This window comes from Lissotriton helveticus, chromosome 1_1 (genome assembly GCF_964261635.1).
Source record: "Lissotriton helveticus chromosome 1_1, aLisHel1.1, whole genome shotgun sequence".
In the NCBI taxonomy this organism is placed as follows: Eukaryota; Metazoa; Chordata; class Amphibia; order Caudata; family Salamandridae; genus Lissotriton; species Lissotriton helveticus.
This window is the reverse complement of record NC_136057.1, coordinates 609,395,327-609,421,553: the sequence shown is the minus strand read 5'-3', so window position 1 is coordinate 609,421,553 and position 26,227 is coordinate 609,395,327. Positions and strand designations below refer to the sequence as shown.

Below are 26,227 nucleotides of genomic sequence, written 5' to 3'. Positions count from 1 at the left end.
GTGTGTAGTAGAGAGTGTGTAGCAGAGAGTAGAGAGTGTGTAGTAGAGAGTGTGGTAGAGTGTGTAGTAGAGAGTAGTGACTGTAGTAGAGAGTGTGTAGTAGAGAGTAGTGACTGTAGTAGAGAGTGTGTAGTAGAGTAGTGACTGTAGTAGAGAGTGTGTAGTAGAGAGTAGTGACTGTAGTAGAGAGTGTGTAGTAGAGTAGTGACTGTAGTAGAGAGTGTGTAGTAGAGTGTGTAGTAGAGTGTGTAGTAGAGAGTGTGTAGTAGAGAGTAGAGAGTGTGTAGTAGAGAGTAGTAACTGTAGTAGAGTGTGTGTAGTAGAGAGTGTAGTAGAGAGTAGTGACTGTAGTAGAGTGTGTGTAGTAGTGTGTGTAGTACAGAGTGGTGACTGTAGTAGAGTGTGTAGTAGAGATTAGTGACTGTAGTAGAGTGTGTGGTAGAGTGTGTAGTAGAGAGTGTGTAGTAGAGAGTAGTGACTGTAGTAGAGAGTGTGTAGTAGAGAGTAGTGACTGTAGTAGAGAGTGTGTAGTAGAGAGTAGTGACTGTAGTAGAGAGTGTGTAGTAGAGTAGTGACTGTAGTAGAGAGTGTGTAGTAGAGAGTAGTGACGGTAGTAGAGAGTGTGTAGTAGAGAGTAGTGACTGTAGTAGAGAGTGTGTAGTAGAGTAGTGACTGTAGTAGAGAGTGTGTAGTAGAGAGTAGTGACGGTAGTAGAGAGTGTGTAGTAGAGAGTAGTGACTGTAGTAGAGAGTGTGTAGTAGAGTAGTGACTGTAGTAGAGAGTGTGTAGTAGAGAGTAGTGACTGTAGTAGAGAGTGTGTAGTAGAGAGTAGTGACTGTAGTAGAGAGTGTGTAGTAGAGTGTGTAGTAGAGAGTGTGTAGTGGAGAGTGTGTAGTAGAGTGTGTAGTAGAGAGTGTGTAGTAGAGAGTGTGTAGTAGAGAGTAGAGAGTGTGTAGTAGAGTAGTAACTGTAGTAGAGAGTGTGTAGTAGAGAATGTGTAGTGTGTGTAGTAGAGAGTGTGTAGTAGAGAGTGTGTAGTAGAGAGTAGAGAGTGTGTAGTAGAGTGTGGTAGAGTGTGTAGTAGAGAGTAGTGACTGTAGTAGAGAGTGTGTAGTAGAGAGTAGTGACTGTAGTAGAGAGTGTGTAGTAGAGTAGTGACTGTAGTAGAGAGTGTGTAGTAGAGAGTAGTGACTGTAGTAGAGAGTGTGTAGTAGAGTAGTGACTGTAGTAGAGAGTGTGTAGTAGAGTGTGTAGTAGAGAGTGTGTAGTAGAGAGTAGAGAGTGTGTAGTAGAGTGTGTAGTAGAGAGTGTGTAGTAGAGAGTAGAGAGTAGTGACTGTAGTAGAGAGTGTGTAGTAGAGAATGTGTAGTAGAGAATGTGTAGTGTGTGTAGTAGAGAGTGTGTAGTAGAGAGTGTGTAGTAGAGTGTGTAGTAGAGAGTGTGTAGTAGAGTAGAGAGTGTGTAGTAGAGTGTGTAGTAGAGAGTAGAGAGTGTGTAGTAGAGAGTAGTAACTGTAATAGAGAGTGTGTAGTAGAGAGTAGTGACTGTAGTAGAGAGTGTGTAGTAGAGTGTGTAGTAGAGAGTGGGTAGTAGAGAGTGTGTAGTAGAGTGTGTAGTAGAGAGTAGAGAGTGTGTAGTAGAGAGTAGTAACTGTAATAGAGAGTGTGTAGTAGAGAGTAGTGACTGTAGTAGAGTGTGTAGTAGAGAGTAGTGACTGTAGTAGAGAGTGTGTAGTAGAGTGTGTAGTAGAGAGTGTGTAGTAGAGAGTAGAGAGTGTGTAGTAGAGAGTAGAGAGTGTGTAGTAGAGAGTAGTAACTGTAGTAGAGAGTGTGTAGTAGAGAATGTGTAGTGTGTGTAGTAGAGATTGTGTAGTAGAGAGTGTGGAGTAGAGAGTAGAGAGTGTGTAGTAGAGAGTAGTAACTGTAGTAGAGAGTGTGTAGTAGAGAGTGTGCAGTGATTTGACTTTTATATCAAATTAAAAACGGGAACAGAACAAACTCATCCTATACATAATTGTGGTAGGTGCCCATGGATATAGGGTTAAATGATGCGTTAGACCCCACAGACCGCACCAACATGCTTCCTTTGTGATAGGAGAATGCCCAGCATCGCGGAGATTTGCTCTCTGCTCCTTCCAGATATTTGTATTTTCAAATATATAGTATTATCCTGCTAAACGACAGACGATACCCAAACTATAAAAGAAGAGGGTTTCACAGATATGTTAGTCCTTCCGGGCAAACGAAATGACCAAAATAAATATCAAGTCACAGTTTAGAGCTCCAAGTGAGTCTTATAAAATCAGTGTCTGGAACGCATAGCATCTAAGACGAGCGGGGCATCAAACTGTGGTGTCATTCAATTAAAGCTTCAAGGCTTCTGAGCGCTAGCCGATAATTCTTTTTTTGTGAAGCACTAGTCACTGTGGAAGGTGCCCCTGCTATCCCAGATATGAGAAGTCAGTCTGATACGAAAATAAGCAGTATTTAGAATTAATGTATTTGGCAGGGGGGGAGGTGGGGCGGTGCAAGTCCGTACTAGCGAGTGAACAGAAGCCAGATTGTACCGAGTGATTCTGTGTGCATTAGAGTGCATGTAAACAAACCAGGCAGCAGCATGAGCATGCGGCGGGGATAGGGGAGACGCTGCTGTGGAATGCCAAAGTTCCAGAGAGACAGGAGATTGGGAACGCGCGCGCGCGGCCGGCTCCGATCGCTTTCCTGAGCGTGCGCGTGCCAGTCTCCTGTCTCCTGGGAAGCAGACCCGGCATATGCATCGCAGGCGCGAGACCTAAAAAGGGCCAGTCCTCATGGGAGGTTAAAAATGAAGACAAGGCAGCACTAAGGAGGGACTAACAAGCCTATTAACCAATCAGAAGCCAGCATTTACAAAGGAGAATGACACAAGCCAAAGAAAAATATGAGTGGAGAGTGGGCAGGGCTTCAAATCCATACTATAATACATCATGCCTTGCATAGCTGCGCATGCGCTGCCCAGGCTCGACCTAAACAGAACTCTGGTGGACACTCCTGAAGTAAATGGGTTTTTGAAGATCTACTGAACCAATATTAAGGAAATTCCACTTGATTTCAGTCGCACTGACAATCCTCTAAATTTAGTTGGTATTTTTGTTATCTGTAGATTTTCCTTTTTTTTCCCCTTAGATCAAACTACAATCCATCAGAAAAACCCCAAAATCGGAATTATTCTTACTGACTTGATTTTATTTTATCTTGTTGTTTGCTCCTTTTGGGTTATCTCTATGTCCTGAACCTAAAAGCTGCACTTTGTGGTATTTGTTTTGCACATTATAAGTATGTAAACTCGTGGGAAACTACTATCATATCCTGTGGGGTTTTAACCTCATAGCATTTGCCTTAAGCAAATCACGTGGTAAATAGTGCGCACTCCAAGTTTGTACACTTGCGGTTGTGTGTTGTCCACCATATCGAGGCTCAAACCTTGGAATGTGTTGCATACCCGATAAATACCATGACCTATGGTACTGCTATTTACTGGGTGCGTAATTGCCACCTGGCTGTGGTCAAGAATTAAAATGAGGCCCAAAGGATACATAGCATACACTGATGCAATAACCACATCTGGGCAACCACCTCCTCGCATCTGTTACCACATTAGTCACTTTGTTCTCAGAACCTTTTAAGTATGAGTAATGCGTGCACTTGCTTTATGTTGTTTTTTTTTATATGAAAGCCCTGCATGGAAGGTGCATATGATAGATAACGTACTCCTATCCTGCCAGATTTTACGTCATGTACATTTCCCGGGTGTTATAAAACTGGCACAAATAAAGCCCAACATCCAAATGCTACACCTAAAACCATTTCCTACTGGTCAAAATAAACTACGTATTAACTCGGATTCTGGCAAGAGGTTAGTTGGCTATTATTCCCAGGAAAGACAGGATAATAGGACTCATCTGTGCGCGAGGCCTCTACAAACAAACGGTTGGAAAACTTAAACGAAGGAAGCGCGTGACCAAGTCTCTGTGTGAGGTGCACGAGAGACCCCTGTACCCGCGCGGTCTGTGAGTCACACGTTTGGCGTGGGTGTTACGCCAGCAGTTGGTGAAGAGAACGCTCTGGTTTATGAGCCATCAGGAGAGATTTCTTACTGCCCCTGTAGGTCCCAGTTTAATAGGGCTCCCTGGGTTGCGAGGCGAAAGCTGTTGGTCACGCATAACTGAGAAAAGACGGGTTTCCCTTGGGACTGCTATAACCCTTGTCCTTTTGGTTTTCCTCTTGTGTTCAGAAGCTTGTGGGGAATGCTGTGTTTGTTTGTTTTACAGCTGGTTTCCATTCGTTGAACCCAGAACGTGTTAGGAAGTAGCTACCACACTCAGCCTTTCCACTTGAGTTTACAAAGCCACCAAAAAAAAGAACGAAGGGGAAAAAGTTTCTTCTATGAGTAAGCTCATATCTCCCGCCGCTATCCACGTAAAGAAGAAGCAAAGAGTGGTCCTTGAACCAAGAACTAAATCATGTTTAATTCCCTTTATTTAAAGTCTTAAACCGATAAAATCACTTGCCAATTATCCAGGTAACAAAAGAGTGTTCATTTAAGCGCTTTGCAGTTGTAATTGGCGGTACCTATGCAATATAATTAATATATCTAATGTATATTCTTTAACTTTGTATTACGTATTTATTGTCCGCCATTCTCATTACAAGCATTCTTGCATGTCTCTCCAGCCTCCTCACATGTTGACTACAAATCCTGTTACTATGTACAACGCCCCCTGCTCTCTGGAGCCAGGCTCGCAATTAAAAAAATACTACAAGAAAATAAATTAAATGCACATAATAATATTACTATTATTAAAAGTCGATATTTTGGTCATGAAAAATTACCATTGAAGAATTTACAAAGTTGTGCATGAAATCTCCAAACCATGTTTGTGAGTAGTAAAGTGCTACTGGAAGCAGAAGTTCACTATTACTTACTTTTTTGTATACTATTGTTACGTAGTACTCGGGTGTTGACAGATATGCAGGCCATATTTAAAATGCCTTCTCTGTGAGGTAGTAAAAATAGGGGGACCTTCCAAGTGAGAGCATTGTCTCCTCAAAGTGGGGCTTCAGTGAGATATGGATTGCATTTTGGTGGGTAGTATCCTTGGTGACCCCAATTCAATACTGTCTTACCTTAAGAAGAGGCACAATGCTTCTCAGCATCTATCATAACCTGGCAATAGGTACATTTTACAACTGCTGACATTTCTGACAAAAGGTCTGTGTTGGACCACACACCAAGAATTTTTACTGATTTGACTGAAGTTGGAGTACTGCCTTGTTACTGTGGCCACTTGAATGGCGAGGGTCTCCTGTAATCAGCATTGTAGGCTTGAAGCCTTCATCCAAAAGTATACCTCTTTCGAGTATATCTGTTTCAAGCAACTTGTGTTATCTTGCTATTCTGTTAGTAACTTACACGGCTGTCGTTAGGACAGAAATGCCCCTGAAGAGTACGCTGTGTTCAGCTCCCAGTAAAGTCACAGCATAGTGTTTCATTTTGATCTCAGTAACAAAAACAAGACAAGCAATCGCAAAAGCAACAAAAAAAACGAGCGAGTCCATTCCTCGCGGCATATTTAAATTAGGGAGGGAGCCCACCCCTCGTGTGCATTTAATTCACCACCGCAGCCCAGGAGTTTGTTCAAGTCCCCGCCGGGCCGCCGCGCTGCCTGCGACGACCCGGAAGCGGTTGGGCAGCCGGCCCCAACCGGAAGTCCCGCCCCATCGCGGCGAGAGAGAGCTGCCCGAGGAGCCACAAAGGCTCCTGATTGAGTGAGATGGGGGACCGGGTGAAGAGCGGCCGGGCGCATGGGGAAGGCGGGGCTCTCATGTGGTGAGAGAGCCCCGCAAAGCGCTACTGCCGCCCGAGAGGCAGAACCGCCGCCGAGCACCGCCAGAACCGGTGAGTGTGTTGAGGGAGAGGAGCGGTGAGTGGGGGTGGGGTGTACGCGCGTGTGTCTGTTTGAGTGTGTCTGTGCGTGCATCTGTCTGTGTGCGCGTGTGTCTGTTTAAGGGGGGGTGCATGTGTGTATGCAGTGTGTGTATGGCTGTGTATGTGCGCATGCGTGAGTGAGGCTTTCTTTGTGCATGGGAATATGAGGCACGGCGACGTGTGCGCTCACGAGGTACAATCTCGGCAAGAAAAAGCGCGTGGCACTTTGCTGTCCACATTCCCCCAGAAGTAACAACAGAAGTTGTCTCGCCCTAGACAGCAAAGCTTTGCTTTGCTTTCGTCTAGGCGAGACCTAAAAAGGTATGGTCACTACTACGGATTTGCAAAACAGTATCCTGCCACCACCGCTTTATATGCTAAACCAGTGAATAGTCGCCAGGCCACTCCTAAATCTTCAAACCACAGGAAAACCTGTAAATCATGATGAGTGCATTGCAGGTTCAGTCACTAAAGAGTCTGTCAGTGAGGTGGCAACGCTCTATCCATATGAAGACCATAAGCTTTGTTAAGGCAGAAGCAGAAGACTGCCGGTTTTATCATAGGCAGTGACAAATAGAAATGCAGAGTGTCTCCGATATGCTTTACTATAAGGTGCCCACAATTGCACTCCCAACATCGTAATAACAGAACTCTATCAGTAGCATGCATTCCTTTTTTTCAATAGCTAAATTAGCACAAGTCTAAATTTTGAGCTACATTGCTTAGACAAATGCTGGTAAGTATTGAAGAAATGTGGGGTAAGGTTAAGAAACAGGAAGCAGGCAAAAGAGGGCATGTTGCAGCCTGTGCCAATTTAAAGAACTGTCCTTTTACCTCCGATAACCTCAGCCTATCTGAATGCACTTCAGGTCACCATTTTATTAAACAAGCATGCCATCTTTGTTAAAATATAATGTGCCTGAAAACAGTGCATCTTCATACATATATGGTTGTCAGATAGACTTGACAACTTTCCATCCCTTCTCACCCCGAAATAAGGATTACAAAACATGCAATGGTCTGCCATGTACCGTGTTTCTCGTTCTTCATGCTGTAAGATGAGGTTGCTGTAGAAGGTTTCCAGTGTGAGCTTGGCTACCGTCACTCGCTCCTGGGTGTGGTGGCTCATTGGAAAGGATGTTGCAGTCCCAGCAGTCATTGCCATGGTAACCTACAAGCAGACGGCACAGAACAATTACTTAACAGCAGGACAAGGGGGAAATGCACACACCCCAAAAAGCTCAAAGCGATGGGAAAGGAGATCCTTTTATAGCAAGCAAAACAAATACAGACTTCAATGCCAAAATAAACAGTTCAGTGCCACGCACGTGCTGGCCAGGACTAGGATTAGAACTAGATGCACTTGACAAACTGTTCTAATGAGAAAACATTAGATAACTAAAAAGCCACAAGACAGTAATACTTACTGATAGCTACCAAGAAATATCAAGAATATCCACATTTGTATTTTCACAGAAATCGGACACATTTAAAACGTGATTGTTTGCAATTCTCACTCAAATTCATTTTGGGGGAAAATGCACATCAATCAGTCCTGAAGTAAGAGAACAACACATCGCTAAAGTAAAGTAATGGGAGCACTGGGCCTGGGCGGAGTTCCGCATGACCAAAAAAGTCTGCCTCGCTATGAGGAGTTTCACAAGCAGCGGAGTGCGTTATGTTGCGCCGTCTGTGTTGATTTTTAGGGGCGGGTGTTTGTCCCATGCTGGAAAATCTGTGCAATCGCCAGCATGCGGCGGGCAGGAGGGTGTTGCTTTTTTCTGCGCTTGAGTAGATGTTCTACTCGAGTGGTAGCTTCCTCAATGCAAACGGATGGTTTCCCAACGTGATCGGTCATGACCATCTGCGACCCCGCGTGTTTTGAAATCTCACTGGGAGGTGGTCTAGCGTTGGATTTTCCTCACTCGCTCAGTGACACAATATCTACTCATTTCACACGGTGTCCCTGTAAACAGCAGATATCACAAAATAGAAGACAAAGTGGTCTGGAAACACCTACCGTGATTTGGTTTCCAGTTTGTATCTAGAGGTTCTGCATAGCTAAAATCCATCACAGGTTTTGCAACCTCCCCAGGACATCAGCAGAACCCTCAAAACGTTTAGTTTCTTTTTTTGGGAGGGGATGGGGAGAGGGGTTCTGAATTAGATGAGGGTGCTCATACACTGCCCAAAACAAATCCTACCACTTCCTAATGCACCACCATGAGTAAGCAGGGTGTGACAGACTAAAGGGTCAGTCTCTCTGCCCAGGACCCATCCCTTCAAGGTCACTACTTTTCTCGTGTGGTGAGAATTTTTAAAAGATTTTCAGGATTGACTGTACACACCCATAAGCCGCCTTTTGGTGTGGTAATGTTTTTTAAAAAAAAATGGTAACCAGGCTTTACCTCCACAACCTTTAAGTGTCACCTCTTGCTATTAGAAACAGTGAACAACAAATGATGAACATGCATCAAAATTGTAAAAATCACTTCTGCGGAACTATGCGTATTGTCAAAATATTTTATATTTGCTATTTATTTGGCACACAGGAGAATAATTGTACATAACAATCATGCACTCATGTTTGTGTTAACCATCCACTCTGTTTATCATGTAATTATGTATGCTCTGACTCAGAGCCACTAGAGTGAACACCACATTCTAAACCTGGTTTTTCAAGGGCTATGAAATAGCAATAGTGGGGGAACAAACCGGCAAACATGGCGGACTCTGGCTGAGTGCACTCTGCCACCACGCCGGACATAATTCAACAACATCAGAGTGAGGGAGTCTGCCCAGAGACTGAAAAACACAATTCTCTTTCACAGGCTTGTTGTGGGCAAGGACTTGCTCTAAATTTTTGATAAGCTCATCGCCACAGCACGATCTGCAGAAGCGACCAGGCTGGGAGCACCACGCAGCGAGAAGCAGCACTGCCACGTGGGGAGGCCTAGCTCAACTGCAGCAGTCAACCGGTCCAAAAAAACGTACACCATCAGAGTTGAGTAGGGACCACGACTGAGGAAGTGGCGAGCTGGTCCAAGTCCTTAACGCAGGTGATGAGCAGTTACAGGGAGCCTCTCCTCTGAGATTGCAGAGTCCTAGCTGCAGCGGCTACTTACACTAGGAGCTGAAATTGAAGGTGAGGGGTTCTGGCCTGCCGGCGACTAATGGTGGCTACAGCAGTTGCCAGTCCCGCGAGCGGACCAGTGACTATGCAACTACGAGTATCAAAAATGAGAAAGTGCAGGTCAACTAAGATGACAGCTGAGGGAACTGTGACGGCGAAAGCACATCTCGACCCATCAGTGTACCCTCCTTTCAACAATACTGGAAACAGGTTCTGACAAACACAAGCAGGACAGTTGTCCTAGAGGTGACTGAATGCACATAGGCAATACTAGAATCCAAAATGGACCCAGTGGCCCCCTGACCTCACTCTACTTCATGACGACCAGCGTAAACTTGAGGACAAGGTACACACTCATGAAACTGTTCTAACTACACTGGCTCCTCAAGTTAGAGACAAAACTGAGCAACTCCAAACAATAGGGGAACAAATATGGAGAGTGAACCACACTGGTGTCTGGGGCCCAGGTCCCTTGAGTATTGGCCCAAAACCCTCCACCAGTAATTGCCACTGGTGGTGTAAGTCATCACTACCATGGTATCTTATTGGGTGGCGTCATCATTGTTTTTTGCGCCTGTGTACTTGCTTCCCCAGCTGAGTATCACCTCTGTCTGAGGGAGGATATTGGTGGGATCTGTGCAGTGGAATCTAAAATAACCTCCTATACCTTAAACATGCAGTTTAATGTGAACGAAGATTACAGGCGTAAGGTTAAAAGGTGAAGTTGGTTGAACGTGCCATCTGTTCTAAGCATCACACGTGATTGATCAACATGTTTCTGCCTTTGTTGCCCTAATGTGTTCAGGCCTTCATCAGGACTTTAGCTATAGTAGTCAGATCCCTCTTTTTTTACCTCGCAAGTCTAATTTACTCACGCATCTTCGGTATAGTTGTTATGCAGGCTTGTATTGAGCCTGCAAATATTTAGTGAAAAAGGTTCAGAAGAAGTGAGAAAAAAATGGAAGATAAAGAAACTGTGGAGTGCACTCATCAACTTTCTTGTGTGCACATTCCCTTGTTACTCTGTCTACCTTGCCCAATACAAGGCTCTAAGGTGCCCCTGCAACAATATTCGCTTTGCGTAGGACACCATGATGTTTGCATGTGTAAAGGTGCACGCAAAATCTCTAGGATGGGCTGGACATATGTGGTGAGTCAACCATGCATTCCCACACAAATTACTTGTCTTTGAGAGGGAATTTTCTTTAATAAGAAAAGTTACAAAATGGTTTAAAAGACCTGGCATAGGTTGGAGGGGAGAGGAAAATGAGGAGGGGCGGAGGGGGGGAGGGGGGGAAGGGGAAGCGGTTACCTTAAAAGCTCTTGGGGAAAATTGCTGCTGTTTATGTGAAGTGCTAGAAGCACTATATATTCTCTTAAACTCGCTTCATACATTAAATACCTTTTATTGCTGGTAGCTCTGCCTCATAGGCATCAGGTACGGTGAGTGTCCTGTACCAATCAGAAGATATCATTCATCACAAGATGAAGGACAAAGAGCAGTTCACGGTCCAGCACCCATGTTCCCAAATAGAAATAAATGCATGAACAAAAGGGGTGGCTTAGCCTTAAGACTTTGAGGACTACATCTCCCTCGGCGACCTAAATTTCCACATAGACGACTCCACCGACAAAAACACTGCACATCTCTTCGGCAGTATGAGCAGCCTCTGATTGACTCGGATTGACCCAGATCGCCCATGACCCTACATACACCGCAAGACACAAACTGGACCCAAATACTAACTCCAGCAACCATGTCAAATACAGCCATGTCAGAGACCTCGCATGGTCCGATCACTCCATCATCCACTGCAGCATCTCCAGCCCCTGCACCGCCACCCCAAGATGACCAAAGCCCCCCACTGAAGGTGGAACAGAGACCAGCATGGCGAACGCCCTCAACATCTCCAACCTGCTACCGCCACCAACCTCAAACAGGGAGTGCCAAAATTCAAAACCTGGATAAGCAATTGCACAGACAGCATTGTCCCTATCAAGAGCAACATCCAGAGAAAATTCTTCAAAAAAGCCATTTGGTACACCCAAGTACTCAAAAAACGAAACAAACAGCAAACCGTTGGAGAGAAGATGGTGGGCCAGCAAGGACACCTCCGACAGGGCAACCTTCAAGACCTCCCTCAATCTCCACCAACGCCTGCTGAGGGCAACGAAGACGACAGCCCATGCCGCAAGTATAGAAACTAGCGCCAACACCACCAAGAAACTTTTCCACATCATTAAGTAATTCGCCAACATGGTTGTCAGCAAAAACAACATCACACCCTCACAGGAGCTGTGCGGCAACCTCGCCCCGTCTTCCTTGACAAGATCGCAACCATGTACAGAAACTTCAAACCCGAACCCACACCTACTGACTTTCTAAACAGATACGTCATCACCATTAACCGACATGAATCACACACTGCCCACCTGGAACATCCTCTCTACCTTGGACATCAACTCCACCATGAAATCCATCCACTCAGAAGCTGCCAGAAACCCATGCACGCACCACAGCTTCAACATCTGAAACCAAAAGATGGGTCAGGAACTCACCACCCTACTCAACACCTCTATCACTAATGCAACATTTCCCAACACCTGGAAACACACTGTAGTAAGATCACTACTCAAAAAACCCACCACAAACCCCAGTGAACCCAAAAACTACCGGCCAATCTCCAGCTCCTATTCCCAGCGAAGGTACTGGAGAAGATAATAAACAATCAACCGATGACAGACCTGGAGCAGAACTAGCTTCTTGATGCCTCCCAATCCAGCTTCCGCAGCAATCACAGCATAGAAACTGCCTTGATCGCAGCCACTGACATTCGAACCCTCCTTGACCGAGGAGAAATAGCTGCTTTGACCCTCCTCGACCTCTCAGCAGCCTTCAACATTGTATCCCACCACACACTGATCGAAAGACTACCACATTGGCATCCAATGATACGCGCTCAGATGGATCACCTCTTTCCTAACCAGAAGAACCCAGAGGATCCACCTCCCAACCTTTCACCTCTGAACCCTGGGAGATCACCTGCAGTGTCCCCCAGGGCTCATCCCTCAGCCCCACGCTCTTCAATGCATATACGACCCCACTAGCCAACATCATCAGATCCCACAGTCAACATAATTTCCTATGCAGACGACACCCAACTCATCCTCGCAGACGACACCCAACTCATCCTCACAAACGACCCCATCACCACCAGAACCAACTTCCACAGATGCACGACAAACGTCGCCAGCTGGATGAAGAACTGCCTGCAGCTGAACACAGACAAAACAGAAGTACTGATCATTGGCAGCAGCAGCAACACATGGAACGACTCAAGGTGGCCACCAGACCTTGGAACCGACCTATTCATTCCAACCACGCCAGAAACCTCGGAACCATCATTGACAAAAAGCTCACCATGAAATCACAGATCTACTCCCTCCGCCTGATTCCTCACTCTGCGCATGCAACATAAGAACTCCAAGTTGCTACTCCTACACACAAGACGCACTGTGACACAGGCCCTCATCACCAGCCGACTGGATTAAGGCAACGCCCTCTACGTAAGAATCAACGCACACCTCCTACAGAAACTTTACAACATACTGAACGCCGTAGCCAGACTCATCCTCGGCCTTCCGCAACGAACCCAAAACACCCCACCTCAGACAACTTCACTGGCTCCCCGTACAGAAGAAATGGCAATTCAAGCTGCTGTCCCATGCACACAATGCTATACACAGCCAAAGACCCGCCTACATTAATCATCGCCTGAACTTCCACCAACCGTCTACAAAAATACGCTCTGTCTCCCTTTCACTTACCCATACTCCCCGCATCTACTGAAGCATAAGTGGAGAACGCTCCTTTTCACACATCACAGTGAGGACCTGGAACAGCCTCCCCACGCAGCTCCGGACCATCACCTCACTTCCGGAATTCTCAAGACCTGGCTATTCGAATAAGCCTCTGGGACCTGCAAGCTCCTGGATTCCCTATCGGGTGATAAGCTGCACTTTATAAATCCGAATTGATTTATTGATTGAATGCACACCTTCACCAATTTAAACCCAAGCAAAATGTTGAACAGTCCTAGTACATTAAGCTTTGTGGTTCCCGGGGATGTCGGGCTACTCGGTGTTAATGCATTTGTTAGAGTACAGGACAAATGCTGCCCAGATAAAAACCGTGTTGGTTTGTTTTCTTTACTAAGAAATCCATTTGTTCATATAAATGTAATAGGAACATGGTGCCCCCAAAATATTAGTGTAATAAGTCAAAATGTCAGAGCAGTGGATACACCATTCTAAGAGCCTCAACAGATCCCAGCTTTTTACGCAATTCGGGCGGGGGAGGAGGGGACTTTCTTCATGTGTTCTGTCTGTGCATTTAAATCAGCGAATGATTACAGATTCAAGGAAAAGGGGGGTGGGGGGGGCAGCCGACCGCAGGGAGGTCCCCCCCCCCGGGCGATTTGGGAGGGGCTGTGGGGGGGGTTAGAGGCAGGAGCATCGGCCATTTCAGGGTTTGGGCTTTTTCTAGTTGGTAGCCCAAAAGGAGCCCAAGCATAAATGCTTTGGGCTCCTGCTCCCAGCCACCATTTTAGGTTTGGTGACCTGGTGGCTGGAAGCATAGGCAGGATTTTTTTCTGTATTTATGTTTTGGCGCTATTTTAATTAACCTTTAGTTGCATTAATTGAATTTCGACTTACTGTGGTCATAGATGATTATAGAGTGATGGAAGCGCTTCGTGGACCTGATGATTTCCGGGAGCCGGATCGCCTTTCGCGCCAGGCCTCTGCTGGCGTCGCGGCGGCTGTGGCAGCTTGTACTTCACCTAAGAGGCGTCGGGCGTCCCCGGTAGGTGAGAGGGGCCGGTCCCATATTCGGAAACCGGCTCCATCAGCTGTAGGCCGGGGTATGGGCGGGGACGCCGCGGGTATGTCGTCCGTGCATGCGCAGTTTGAGGCGGAGGACTTCTGCTAATGTAGATGATTGTGGCACACAATATATGGAAGGGGTAGAGGATGAATTGGAGGATGAGGGTAATGTAGGCACCACCCCTATTATTTCCCCCTCCAGCATCTTCTAAGGGGGGTGTTTTGTCGGTTAGGGGGAGCTTTAAAGGTGATGGCAAATGGGCTCAAGTGGTAGGAGGAACGGTTGGCAAAGAAGAAGTTTCTGGTTTTAGTGCACTGGACGGGAGTGTGGCATTTAGAGGCACTCCCGCTGCAGCGTGGAATATGTCACCCATGGAGAGTGCTGGAGGTTTTGTTCCAAGTTTATTGTTACAGGTGAACGGGGACCTGGAGCCGGCAGGCGGTGTTCAGGCGTGGGAGGGTATAGATACTTTTCCCTCTTGGTCGGCAGGATTGCGGGGCCGTGGGGTGGTTGAACGGGCTGTTTGCCAGGCGCGGCTGGAGAGTTTAAAGGATGTCAGGGGTCCGGTGGAGAGGCAACAAGAGGAGAGTGGCGTTCCTAAAGGGGTTCAGAGTGGGGGCCCAGCTTCGGCGGTGATCGCCGCTATGTTAGAATGGAGCTATGACCAGGTAGGAGGTGGTTATCCCCCGGTGGTAGGTACTGGCAGGGCTGAGCAGTTTGGTCGAGTAAAACGGCGGTCGGCGGGTTCGATGAATTCCAGTTGGCAGGGGTCCGAGGCGGCTTTTGCTTTTAGGGAACCCAGCACTTTTCAGGATACAGATCGGCGCAGCGCAGCTGACTCGGTAGGGCGCGGTTCGGCCCAATTGCGCCGAGGTGAAGGGAGCGCGGCACTTTCCGTACCACCGAGGGACCCCGTCGCGGTCAGCGCACGAAGGTCCCGCGCGACCTCGCTGGCCCCAACGAATAGCAGGTCTAGGTGGTCTACCTTACCGTCGGCTATGGAGCTTCAGAGTCAACGCTTGGGGGAGTACCGGCGGGTACAGTCGGCTCCCCCGCCAAAGGAACGCCAAGTGTACATGACGGACAGTATTGTTGATGCGGGTTTTGGTAGGACCCGTGAGGTTGCATTTGATAATGAGGGGCTTCAGGTGGTGGAGCCGAGTTTGCTTGATTATGATGAAGACAGCCCCGAGGGGGGGGGGGGGATTGCACGAGATGGAGGGGGGAGGGCCCTCTCACGCTTCTCATAGTGTTTTACAGGTTTCAGGAGTGGCACAGCAGCCAAGGATCAGACGAGAGCGCGGCCCCTTGGTGAGGGCTCCTCGGACACGGGAAAGAGTGGAATTATCGGCACGGCGGTCGGAGTCGGCTAGTCCAGCCTATTTAGAGCCAGGTGAGAAGCTCATACACAGGCAAAACCGAAAATGGTGTCTGTGGGGACTGGGGGGAGGGGGTCAGGGGGGGGAATTGGACGGTAGATTGCTTAAAGGTAAATATGTCAAGGACACAAGAGTGGGCACAGAGGATGGAAATGTGGCCTTGGACAATAAGGTGGAGCGCGGGACTAATACGGATAAAGCAAAGGGGGTTAAAGAGCCACTTGATAGTAAAGAATGGAAAATTAAAAAGCTGCCTTACATGGGGGTAACTAAGCCGTTGGGTGCTCATTTAATGTTGGCAACCAAGGAGCGTATATAGAAGGGTGAGTATATTGAGATATTGAAAATCCTGCACAGAGAGGTCAGGTCTAAGGAAGGTACGCCCTAAGGTGCCGTTGACTATTGAAAATTGGACAGCAGCGTTCTTAATATACGCAAGCGTTTATTGTGGGAAATTTCCGAAGCGGAGCGTGTCTATCTTTAAATACATGGATGTGATTCGGAAAGCGCAGATTACTGGAGGAGGTTATGCATGGGCTCAATACGATTAGGAGTTTAGGGCTTGGATGGCATGGGACCCAGAAGCAAAGTGGGGGGAGTTAGATACAGATTTATGGCAGCATACTATGGGAGCGGCTGCAGGCGGCAAGACCATTTTTACAGCTAGCGGTTTGTCGTTAATTTACTGGCCCTTTCAGGGGAAGCCCACCCGGGGTGGGGTGGGAAGCGGAGCAACTACATAATCTGGAATTGGAGCGTGCTGGGATTTCAATAAAGGATTATGCACTAGGGAGTATTGTAACTACAGACACAAATGCTCCAGCTGTGGTAGGCACCATCCCCTCGTTAAATGTTGGGGGGCCAAAACCGCAAGGTAGTCAGCAAGGGAATCAGTCAGGGGCAGGTCCATCTGGCGCCCCACAGCAGTTTCAAGGGGGTCGGGGAGGTACAGGGGCGCAGGGCTCTGGTCCAAAGGGCTCCTACGCCAGTTAGGCTGTCAAAGCTAGAACAGGAACTTCGGGGGTATGAGGATGTAGGAGTGAAACAGAAGCTTTTGGAAGGTTTCAATATGGTTTTCTTTTAGGTTATCTGGGACCAAGGCAGAGAAGGGGGCTGATAACTTGAAGTCAGCATATGAACATAGTGGGGTGGTGTGAGAAAAACTGAGCAAAGAAGTGCATGAAGGAAGGATGGCAGGCCCTTCTGATGACTGGCCGATCCAGAACTTGATAATATCACCTATTGGAGTGGTGCCCAAAAGAGCAAGGGCAATATAGGCTGCCTCGGTTTCATATTCATCAGTTGACGTGGCCATGTCACTGGGGGTGACCGCGGGCGCAACTGCAGAGATGGCAAAATGTGATATTAAGTCTGCATTTCGGTTGCTTCCAGTCCATCCAGATGATTGGGATCTTCTGTGTATCCATTTCGAGGGTAAATGGTACGTGGACAAAGCATTACCGATGGGTTGCTCCATGTCATGTGCTCTATAGTTTCAGCACCTTTTTGCAGTGGTATTTCACGCACCAAACAGGTCATACCTTGGTAACACACTATTTGGATAACTCTTTCTTTGTTTGTTCCCCGGGCTCCGCGGAGTGCCAGACAGCTCTGGACACTTTTCACGAGCTCATGGAGGATATGGGTGTGCCCTTGGCTCCTGAAACAACAATGGGACCTGTTACAGTTTTTATCCTTTTTGGGTACTGAAATTGATTGGAGTAGCAATGCGGGTTCGCTTGCCGGATGACAAAAAAGTTGAAAATGCTACAATTGCTGGGCAGTCTGCTGTCAAAACAGAAGGGGAAGGTGAAGGAGATTCAGGTGTTGTGGGGACATCTTAACTTCGCTTGCAGGGTGGTCAGAGCGGGGAGGTCTTTTTGTAGGAGATTAGGCAGAGCTTTGGCTGGTCAGCATTTGCCTCACCACCGTGTCTGCTTGTCAGCAGGAGTGTAAGAGGATTGGCGTATGTGGTCCTTTTTTCTTATTTCAGTAATGGTGTGCCCTTGGTCAGGGAGGACGATGTGCAGTGGGTTGTGCAAATTTTTGCGGATGCAGCGGGCAGTGATGATTTGGGCCTTTATTGGCGAGGCAGATGGTGTGCAGAAGAGTGGGGAGATTCCGTGGGCTGGCCAAGGAGGCGGACAGGACAGCGACCCCAATGCCGGAACACCTGTGGTATGTAGGCAACGTAGGGTATTACAACTGGTGGTAGGTTCTTTGGCTAAGTCTACGCGAGCTGCAATTTCCCTGGCATGGAAGGTATTTTTAGCGACTGGGGCATGTGGGCGAGATGAAGCCTGGCATCGTTCTGAAGATGTAGTACAGTTCATTTTGGATCTTATAGAGAGAGGCCTGTCTCGGGTGACCATTTCGGGGAAGCTAGCAGGTATATCTTTTCTGGGGAAACTCTTTTGGGCTATTCTCCTTCAGCTGGCGAGGTCGGGAAGAGAATGATTGTAGGTTCGGCCAGGGAGCGTGGATGTGTTCAGTTGTCTCGTTCTCCCCTCTCGTGGCAGAATTTGGCTCGTTTGTTGGAAGTTTTACCCTTGGTTTTCAGGGATGACTTTGAAGCTTGTTTGTTTGCTGCTTTGATGGCATCTTTTCGAGTCCCGGAGTTATTAGGTACCCAAGCAAAAAGGGAATTTTTTGGCAAGAAGTGTTTTTCTCAGAAGAAGGTGTGCACTTTTGGCTTTCTAGTGCTAAAATTGATCAGAACAGGATGAGGAAAGGGGTTTGGTTAGCAGCAAGGACTCCTAAGGTTACGTGTCCATTGCGTTTGGCTCGTTGCTGGAAGATATTGTCAGAGGTCAGAGTGCGATCCTGTTTTTTAGTACATTATGGGGCGCCAGTAATAGCATACCACCTACGCATGGTGTTGCGAAAGGCTTTGCAGAAGATTGGGTTGGACGGGGAGCAATATGGAACTCATTCTTTTAGAATTGGAGCAGCGACTGAAACGCATAATAGGGGTTGGTCTCAAGGGGAAATCATGCGATTAGGGCGCTGGTCGTCAAATTGTTTTCAGCGTTATGTGCGGGGCAACGTGGGGGAGGCGCATGCGTCACCCTCTTTGCTTTGAGATTCATTGTCTTTTTCTCTTTACAGGTTCTGTGGCTGGGCCCCAGTCTAAGAAGTGTTGGTTTGGATAATGGGGCATTCGTGCATCAAATGGGCCCAAGTTCAGGCAGCCCAAAGTTATTTTTGAAAAATGTTGGGTGTTTGAATGACCAAATGTTTAATATTGTGGAAGGGAAAAGGGGGTATGCTTTGGAAGGAACTCATTCCATGTTGAATAAGGTGTTGGTGAAAGGTCCTATGTCCGGACATTTTACTGATACACTTGGGTGAGAACGATCTTTGCGGAGTTCAAGGTGTGGTCCTGCTGCGGTCTATGGAGAGGGACTTGACTTTACTTAAGGAACAATAGTCTGGTTGCCATGTGCTATGGACTGAATTAGTGCCTCGCAGGGTAGGTGGAGGGGCAGTGAACCCCAGAGAGATTGACAGGGCTCGGAAGGAGGTGCACATAGAGATTTCTAGGTTTTGACGTTAATTGGGTTTCGGGAGAATGCCACACAGTGATATCCGTTTTAACTCGGTTGAGTTCTTCCGTGTTGATGGTGTGCATTTATCCAGGCTTGGAATGGTTATTTACTTGCTGGAGGTCAGGGAGTTTGGTTCAGATGCCTGCATGTTCAGCAGTAAGTTTTTTTTTAGAATGTTTCCTACTGGGGGGGCAGAAGGGGGGTAGTTTCCCCCCCCCGCCTTTCTAGGTGGCGGGGTCTAGTTGTTTTTGGGCAGTTTTGGCAGAGGTTTGTTGATTAATGGGTAAGTTGTGTTATCGACAGGGAAAGGATAGGTTGGTCGTTTTTAGTTCGGATTACACGTGTTGGGGGATTGACAGATGTGAAGGGGCAGGCATGGGAGTTGGTTAACAGAGGGCTTGTATTTATAGGTTATAATGGTTGATATGGTGATGTAATGTTTTTGTAATGTTGAAATGTATTGTATGGGTGGGGGCGGGGTCATGAACTTTTAGGGGCGGGGTTAGGGATGTTACGTATTTAGTGAGGTTTAGTTTTGGAAGGATTTTTGCCAAGGTTGATTTAATATGTGATGCGCACCTGTTCCAATAAAAGCGGCCTTTTCCACATATTCCTTGTCGTGGTCTGCTTCACCCCCCCTCACCCCTCCCTCCCAAAGAAAGACTACGCGTTAAAGCGGTGGCATCTAGTAAAAGCATGGCAGGCGTGGCACAAGGTGTCTCTAACATGCAGGTGGGGCACACTGTGTTGTTGCCAACCATAGCTCCAATACTATTAATACAGATCCGAAGGCGCACGCATGGGGATGCCCCAGGAGCACTCTAAACCATTAGAAGCTTTTGACACCAGCCTCAGCACTACCGGAAGGGACGCACTTCAACTTCCTTTTCACTTTACTTTTGGCACGGCTCCTTCCACTGCCCTGGCAGCTTGCGTCACGTCCAGCACCTACTATAAACAGTATTTTCTTATTGGGCGCATTCAGCTGTTCTACAAGCATAAGAATAGTGGAAGCAAAATAACACAGAGAACCATACCAGTAGCGCACGACTGAAAGCCCAACTCGGCCATGTAAAAGCCATGATGGATCCTCAGAAGTAAAATGTGTATCAGGCACACTCGGCTTCACACACAAGGTTGACACGGAAGCACGCTTACCTGCCCTCACAGGTAGTCGTCACCGGTCCCTGCGGTGTGCACCAATGAGCTGCCGCCAGCAGTCACTCAAGCAAAGGGTGTCCTGCGCTCCCACGAGCCGACTGACAGTCTGCAGCTCCTCACGCGACCGTCACCTCCCCTCCGAGTCCCCGCATTCATGAGTGCGGACACTGTTGAAGGTATGGCTTAAACACACACCTATAAATAGCAATGTAAAGTTCCAGTGTTCGGGAAGTGCTCTCGGCAGGGTAAAAGAAAGGGGGTTTGTGTGTGCCGCGGATTTATGAGCTGAGGTAATACGATCTGGCAGGGCCGAGAGCTGCTCCTCCTACACCAGCTTACTAGAACAGCCCACGAGTGTCTGCAAGCAAAATGTACAGAGCACAGTCAAACATCACAACCCCTTGGTAGCAAGCAAGGGAGGGCTGTCCGCCATCCTGTGAAAGGTTATTATGCCTCCTGGGGTCAGTGATGTCACCATAGACCGCTCAATGTTTTCACAGGCTGCCACCCAGCTTCCCTGAAGTATTCATTCAGCAATGTATAAAGTACCCAGGTCCGAGGCCGCTATATCAATGAACCATTGTGCTCTTCCATGAACGGGTTTGTATAAGACATCCAAGAAACAAATCCACAACTAAGAAATAGATGAACAGGCGTCAAAGATGGACCTGATCCAAGAGCATCGACGCGTGTAGCATGAATGCTCTACACCAGAATCTTAATTAAGGTACCCCATAAAGAGGGCAACGGTCTATTCAAGTAACACATTTTTTAGAAAAAAGCGAAACAAAAGCGCCCATGGATATCCTTCCGGAAAACTATTAAGAACATCCTCTCACATTATGTGCGTTTAACACCACAACAGTATGGTTCAGTAACAAACCCACGAAGGCATGAACAGAGGATGGAACCAGCACACTGTAGCAAGGAAAAAACATTACTGCAAATAACTAGTCTACGGCACATATTGACACAATAGCCACGTTAAACGTATGCCAAAGGAGACCCAGTGTTGTACTGTACAGGCCACCCTGGGGTTATGTACCTGAAAACCTGAAATGCGTTTGGGACCCAAATGCCCACACGTGGCGACGCCCACACGTGGCGACGCCCACACGTGGCGTCTCTCATGACATGGAGGGATCAGCAGGTAATGTTCTGTTCCTTCCTACACCACAGCAGATTAGCAGCAGCCTGTGAGGCTAAACATAAGAAAAATCCAGGAGCAACACGGTTTTGTTTAACGCATGCATTTACAAATCGGCTCATTAAATGTACAAAAGAAGGGATAAAACAGATATCAATTTAAGAAAACACCTAGCCATTTAATTTTCGAAGAATTTTTAACGTAACAAAAGTAGGTGCTGTCCCCACTATCAAAAATAAATACCAATACGATAGGTCAATGTACAAACATAATCAAAAGACAGAACAAATAAGATACCGAGCTCAGTGTCCCAGCCGCTTCTCACTTCAGCATCACACTCTTCAGATGTCAGGTCCCCATCACAGGGAAGTGTGTAAAAATGAATCCACTTTTACACTTTGCATTTTAAGCAAGCAACATATTATTATGAAGACGGGCAGTTACGAAATGGGAGGTACAAACTTGCCTTAATCACAATATTATGGTTCCTCGCAAAATCAACCTCGGCGAAAACCAACCTTTGCTGTACGACCAACTTCCGGTGCACAGTTCGTTTGATATGTGAATTACCAGCAGATAGCCAAACTGACCCAAAATGTACATTTCTTGAGTGCTGGGCTCAGCTACGAGACAAATAGGGGCTAATATTCCAATGACACGGCCAGAATTAGAAACCTATTATCGTTTGGGACAGAACATGCAGCAGTTAATTTGAACAAAGATGTAAAAATAAAGATAATTCCTGTAGAAGTTATCAGAAGTGGTGCTTGGGCCCAGTAAAGCAGAAAAAGGGTCAGGAAGGGAGAGAAGTTTCAAATAAAGGAGGCAGTTCCTAATCCTGAAACAGAAGACTAATTACTCAGTGGCAGAGGGCATCGTTCAGGAAGAATCTAGAACAGTCTTCAAACTGTGCGGCATGCCCCTGTGCCAGTCCCCCTAAAAACTAAGCATCCATCTTTTTTTTTTAAGTGGATTTGTGAGCAGGCACAATTCTGTAAAAGAAGGCCCAAAAGAAATGTAATATCAGCATTAACGGTATTAATTTAATCATATTGTATCGTTTAAGTTTTTTTGAGCTTGTAAGAAAGCTTAAATAAAACTATCGTTAATGCACTGCTTGTAAAACATGGACATGTAAGCGGTCACTCAGTCCTTTGGAAAGGCAGAAGTGCAGAGAAAGGCAGTCACATTCTAGACCTTTTACGGGCGCTGACTGGTGGTCAGGGACTGGAGTGGAAGTTGTTAACAGAAGAGGGATTGCTTGAGTGGTTTGCAGCAATAGGAGGGACTCCAGAATGTGTGAGGACAGTGGCTGAAGACAGGGAAGAGGTGGGTGTGATCTACAGTGACGGATAGGAGAGGAAAAGTGATGTGATGGCCAGGACTGAAAATAAAGAGGTCTGATAGAAGATAAAAGAGGTGGACAATGATGTGGGAGATGTTAAATGACAGGTGGTGGGTACTGACTGGGAAAGGCAGTGACGGGGAGAAAGGACTGTAAAGGGGTGAGTAGAAAGTGACAGGAGAGAGGTGGACACCACCGACTTGAGCAGTGGCGTAGCTAGGAGGGGGCGTTCCACCCCGGGCAGCACTGTTTTTGGGGGCGGCGAAGGTGAGCAAGTCGTGTCTGTCGACTACCAATTCCATCCCCCCCCCCCTTCCACGGAGAACACATCGCCAGTCGGCTGCCAGACCACTCCCCCCCCCCCTCTCTTACCTGCACTGGACGGCAAACTTGGAGTCCACCCCGGGTGGCAGTAGGTCTAGCTACGTAGTGGCATAAATGAGAGCACTGGACATTGAAGCAAAGGTATGCTGAATGTAAAAGGTGGATACAAACTACGGCCATCAATCGGCTTCACTGCACTGAAAAAGTATTTGTTTCAGTATAATCAGCATAAAAACTTGAAATACGTTTAAACAGGAGGCGCACTTTTATTTTACTAAATTACTTTTTTGTCTCACAGTGATTTTGCACAAACACTCTTGCACTTTAAATGAGCAAAGGCAGGAACATGAATGGACTTTACACAAACCGATAAAGTTATACATTGGAGCTGTTTGTAATCAATATTCCAACACGCAAGCATCAGCTTTTTATATTTTTAACCCAAACTGTTCAAAATTATAATTTAATGCTAGAAAGAAGTTGCTTACATCTAATGAATTTGTATTTGCATTGGTCTAAATGTGTAAAATATTATGGTCTTAATTAACTGAAATAAATGACTCATCTTTGACATATGCATGTGATGCTGTGTTGATCCAGGAGAGCACTGCACATTGCCAATTAATGTATGGCTGGACAGATCCCCAAAGAGCTGGACAGCATGGAACCAGTGATAGCTGGTGGAATTTGCAAGTGGTGAGGCGTAAGAGCAAGGAAGGAATTGTTTCAAGCGAGGAACCAGACGTTTATGTTGAGGGGTGCGGGTGGGGAGTTCCCCTCTCCCCGAAGAAAATGTTCAAATAATGATGTAATTTTCTGCACAATTTCTGTGATAACTGGACGAAAAAAAGACAGTTCTTTTTCTGGCTTCAGCCTGTTGCAATCCCCGTAAACAGGGTGTGGTGTTACGTGCAGAGCTCCTGACTTTGGAACTGGGACCCTGGTTCAGTTCTTGTCGTTGGCTGGGCAAATCACGAAAGACCATATTCAACAGTTTTTTCACACAACGCAAGCATATCTTTGGCACATTCCTGCGCTCTCCTTGCGCTGGCGCACCTTTGGCTGCCTAGCACCAACACAGGCATCTTGCATCATGGCATAAGGGTGACAGCGTTGTAGGCATAATTTCTTTTAGCAGGAAAGGGCACCTTCCTGCACAGAAAGAATTCTTTGAGGCAAAATGCAGCACACGCAGAGAGAGAAGGAAATGTGGAGAAATAAAGACATTACTCCTAGTTACGTCTACCCATGGAAGGCTTAGCATTTTTACGCAGCTCCAGGTGTACCACTCATGGTTAATCTGGCAATGCGCCAAAACCCATGGGTGGATGCATGGGAACACTCACGGTACACCCATGGATCACCTCCCTGTGGCGGAATAAAGCAAGGCAGCAGTTTGCGCTGCCTTGTGTTACAGATTTACCAAGCACCGCAAGGCCATGCAAGGTTGTCTTGTGTGGCTTAGTGAATCTCATTTAGGCTTAGCTTAGTCCTTGTGCTATCTTGGGTGGCACAAAACTTTGATAAACATGCCCCTTAACGGTATCCCATGTGCCTATAAAAAATAAATGTGGTCTTGTGTTATGTTATTGGGGCTCATGTAAAGCACTTCACCTTCAGATTGAGTTTGCGCTATATAAAAACTGCACAAAGAGATTAAAAACAAATATAGATACCCATTTAGTGGCTGATTTGTACAAGGTAAAAACAGAAAATCTGAATAAATCACAGCTTCAACATTTACATTGTGTGATCTTAGCCAAATATTTAATTTCACCAAAACTCAATTTTCTTCATTATCACATATGAAAGCACTTTCAATGATCAGAGTACCAGTTGTACATAAATCTGTGTTTGATTTATTAGACTATTATGTTGATCTATAATAATCTGGCCCTAATACAGGGTTTACATTATTTTTTGGCTTGTATTTAGGTGCTTTTATGGTCTGTCTACAAAAGATCGAATAAAGCTGTGTGACTGACTGACTGGCCTCATAAACATACTCGTACATTGTGTTCTTTTATTCTTTTGGTTTTCAAGAACTAAATCCAAGCAGTCAAGTGAGAATGGAAATTGGTTAAAGGCAACGTTTGTAGCGATAAAACTAAAACCGCATCCTACTCATTTTCTACCTTTAAGATCAACCTATCTGGATACCATGGGAAGAAAAAACTGAAACGGAGCCAAAATCGCACCAGTTATCCGGACATTAACATAAACCAGTAGTTAACGTTTTTAACTAGCTAGTTAACTTTGCAAATGTTTTGATATTGATGCTTTACTCTCAATCAGTGTGCCTGTTTAGTACATAAATAAGGACAAGATAAACAAGCATTAGAAATGCAATCGGGCTCGGATTTATTTGAGTTTGAGCTAATGGCATTATAAATGCCAATGTATTGTTGCTAAGTGTTTTGGAGTGTGTTCATGTGGTGTGTACTGCCAGCCTGCTGGCATGTCTCCTTGTGAGTGTAAGAACTTTGCACTGGTGCTGCCTGTGATGTCCTTCTTGTGAGTGTAAGAAGCTTGCACTGCTGCTGCCTGTGATGTAGTTCTTGTGAGTGTGAGAAGCTTGCACCGCTGCTGCCTGTGATGTCGTTCTTGTGAGTGGGAGAAGATTGCACCTCAGCTGCCTGTGGTCTCCTTGTGAGTGTAAGAAGCTTGCACAGCTGCTGCCTGTGATGTCCTACTCACTACTCTACTCACTACTCTACTCACTACTCTACTCACTACTCTGCACTCACTACTCACTACTCTGCACTCACTACTCACTACTCTGCACTCACTACTCACTACTCTGCACTCACTACTCACTACTCTGCACTCTGCACTCACTACTCTGCACTCACTACTCTGCACTCACTACTCTGCACTCACTACTCTGCACTCACTACTCTGCACTCACTACTCTGCACTCACTACTCACTACTCTACTCTACTCACTACTCTACTCTACTCTACTCACTACTCTACTCTACTCTACTCACTACTCACTACTCTACTCACTACTCTGCACTCACTACTCTACTCACTACTCAGTACTCTACTCACTACTCACTACTCTACTCACTACTCACTTCTCTACTCACTACTCACTTCTCTACTCACTACTCACTTCTCTACTCACTACTCACTTCTCTACTCACTACTCACTTCTCTACTCACTACTCACTACTCTACTCACTACTGACTACTCTACTCACTACTGACTACTCTACTCACTACTCTGCACTCACTACTCACTACTCACCTCACTACTCTACTCACTACTCACTACTCTACTCACTACTGGGTGTGTTGTTTTGACACAAGTGCGGTGGCCGAAGGAATGTCTG

General features: G+C 46.5%; 1 protein-coding gene across 2 annotated transcripts in view; it reads right to left on the bottom strand.

Moving 5' to 3' along the window:
• Positions 1–26,227, bottom strand: part of STK38L (serine/threonine kinase 38 like) — a 456,714-nt gene that overhangs the window by 260,653 nt on the left and 169,834 nt on the right. For both annotated transcript variants that reach the window (XM_078674124.1, XM_078674123.1), the window contains exon 2: positions 6,999–7,138. In XM_078674124.1, the coding sequence (XP_078530250.1) occupies positions 6,999–7,132 (134 nt within the window). In that variant the 5' untranslated portion in view covers positions 7,133–7,138. The remainder of the gene's footprint in view (positions 1–6,998; positions 7,139–26,227) is intronic.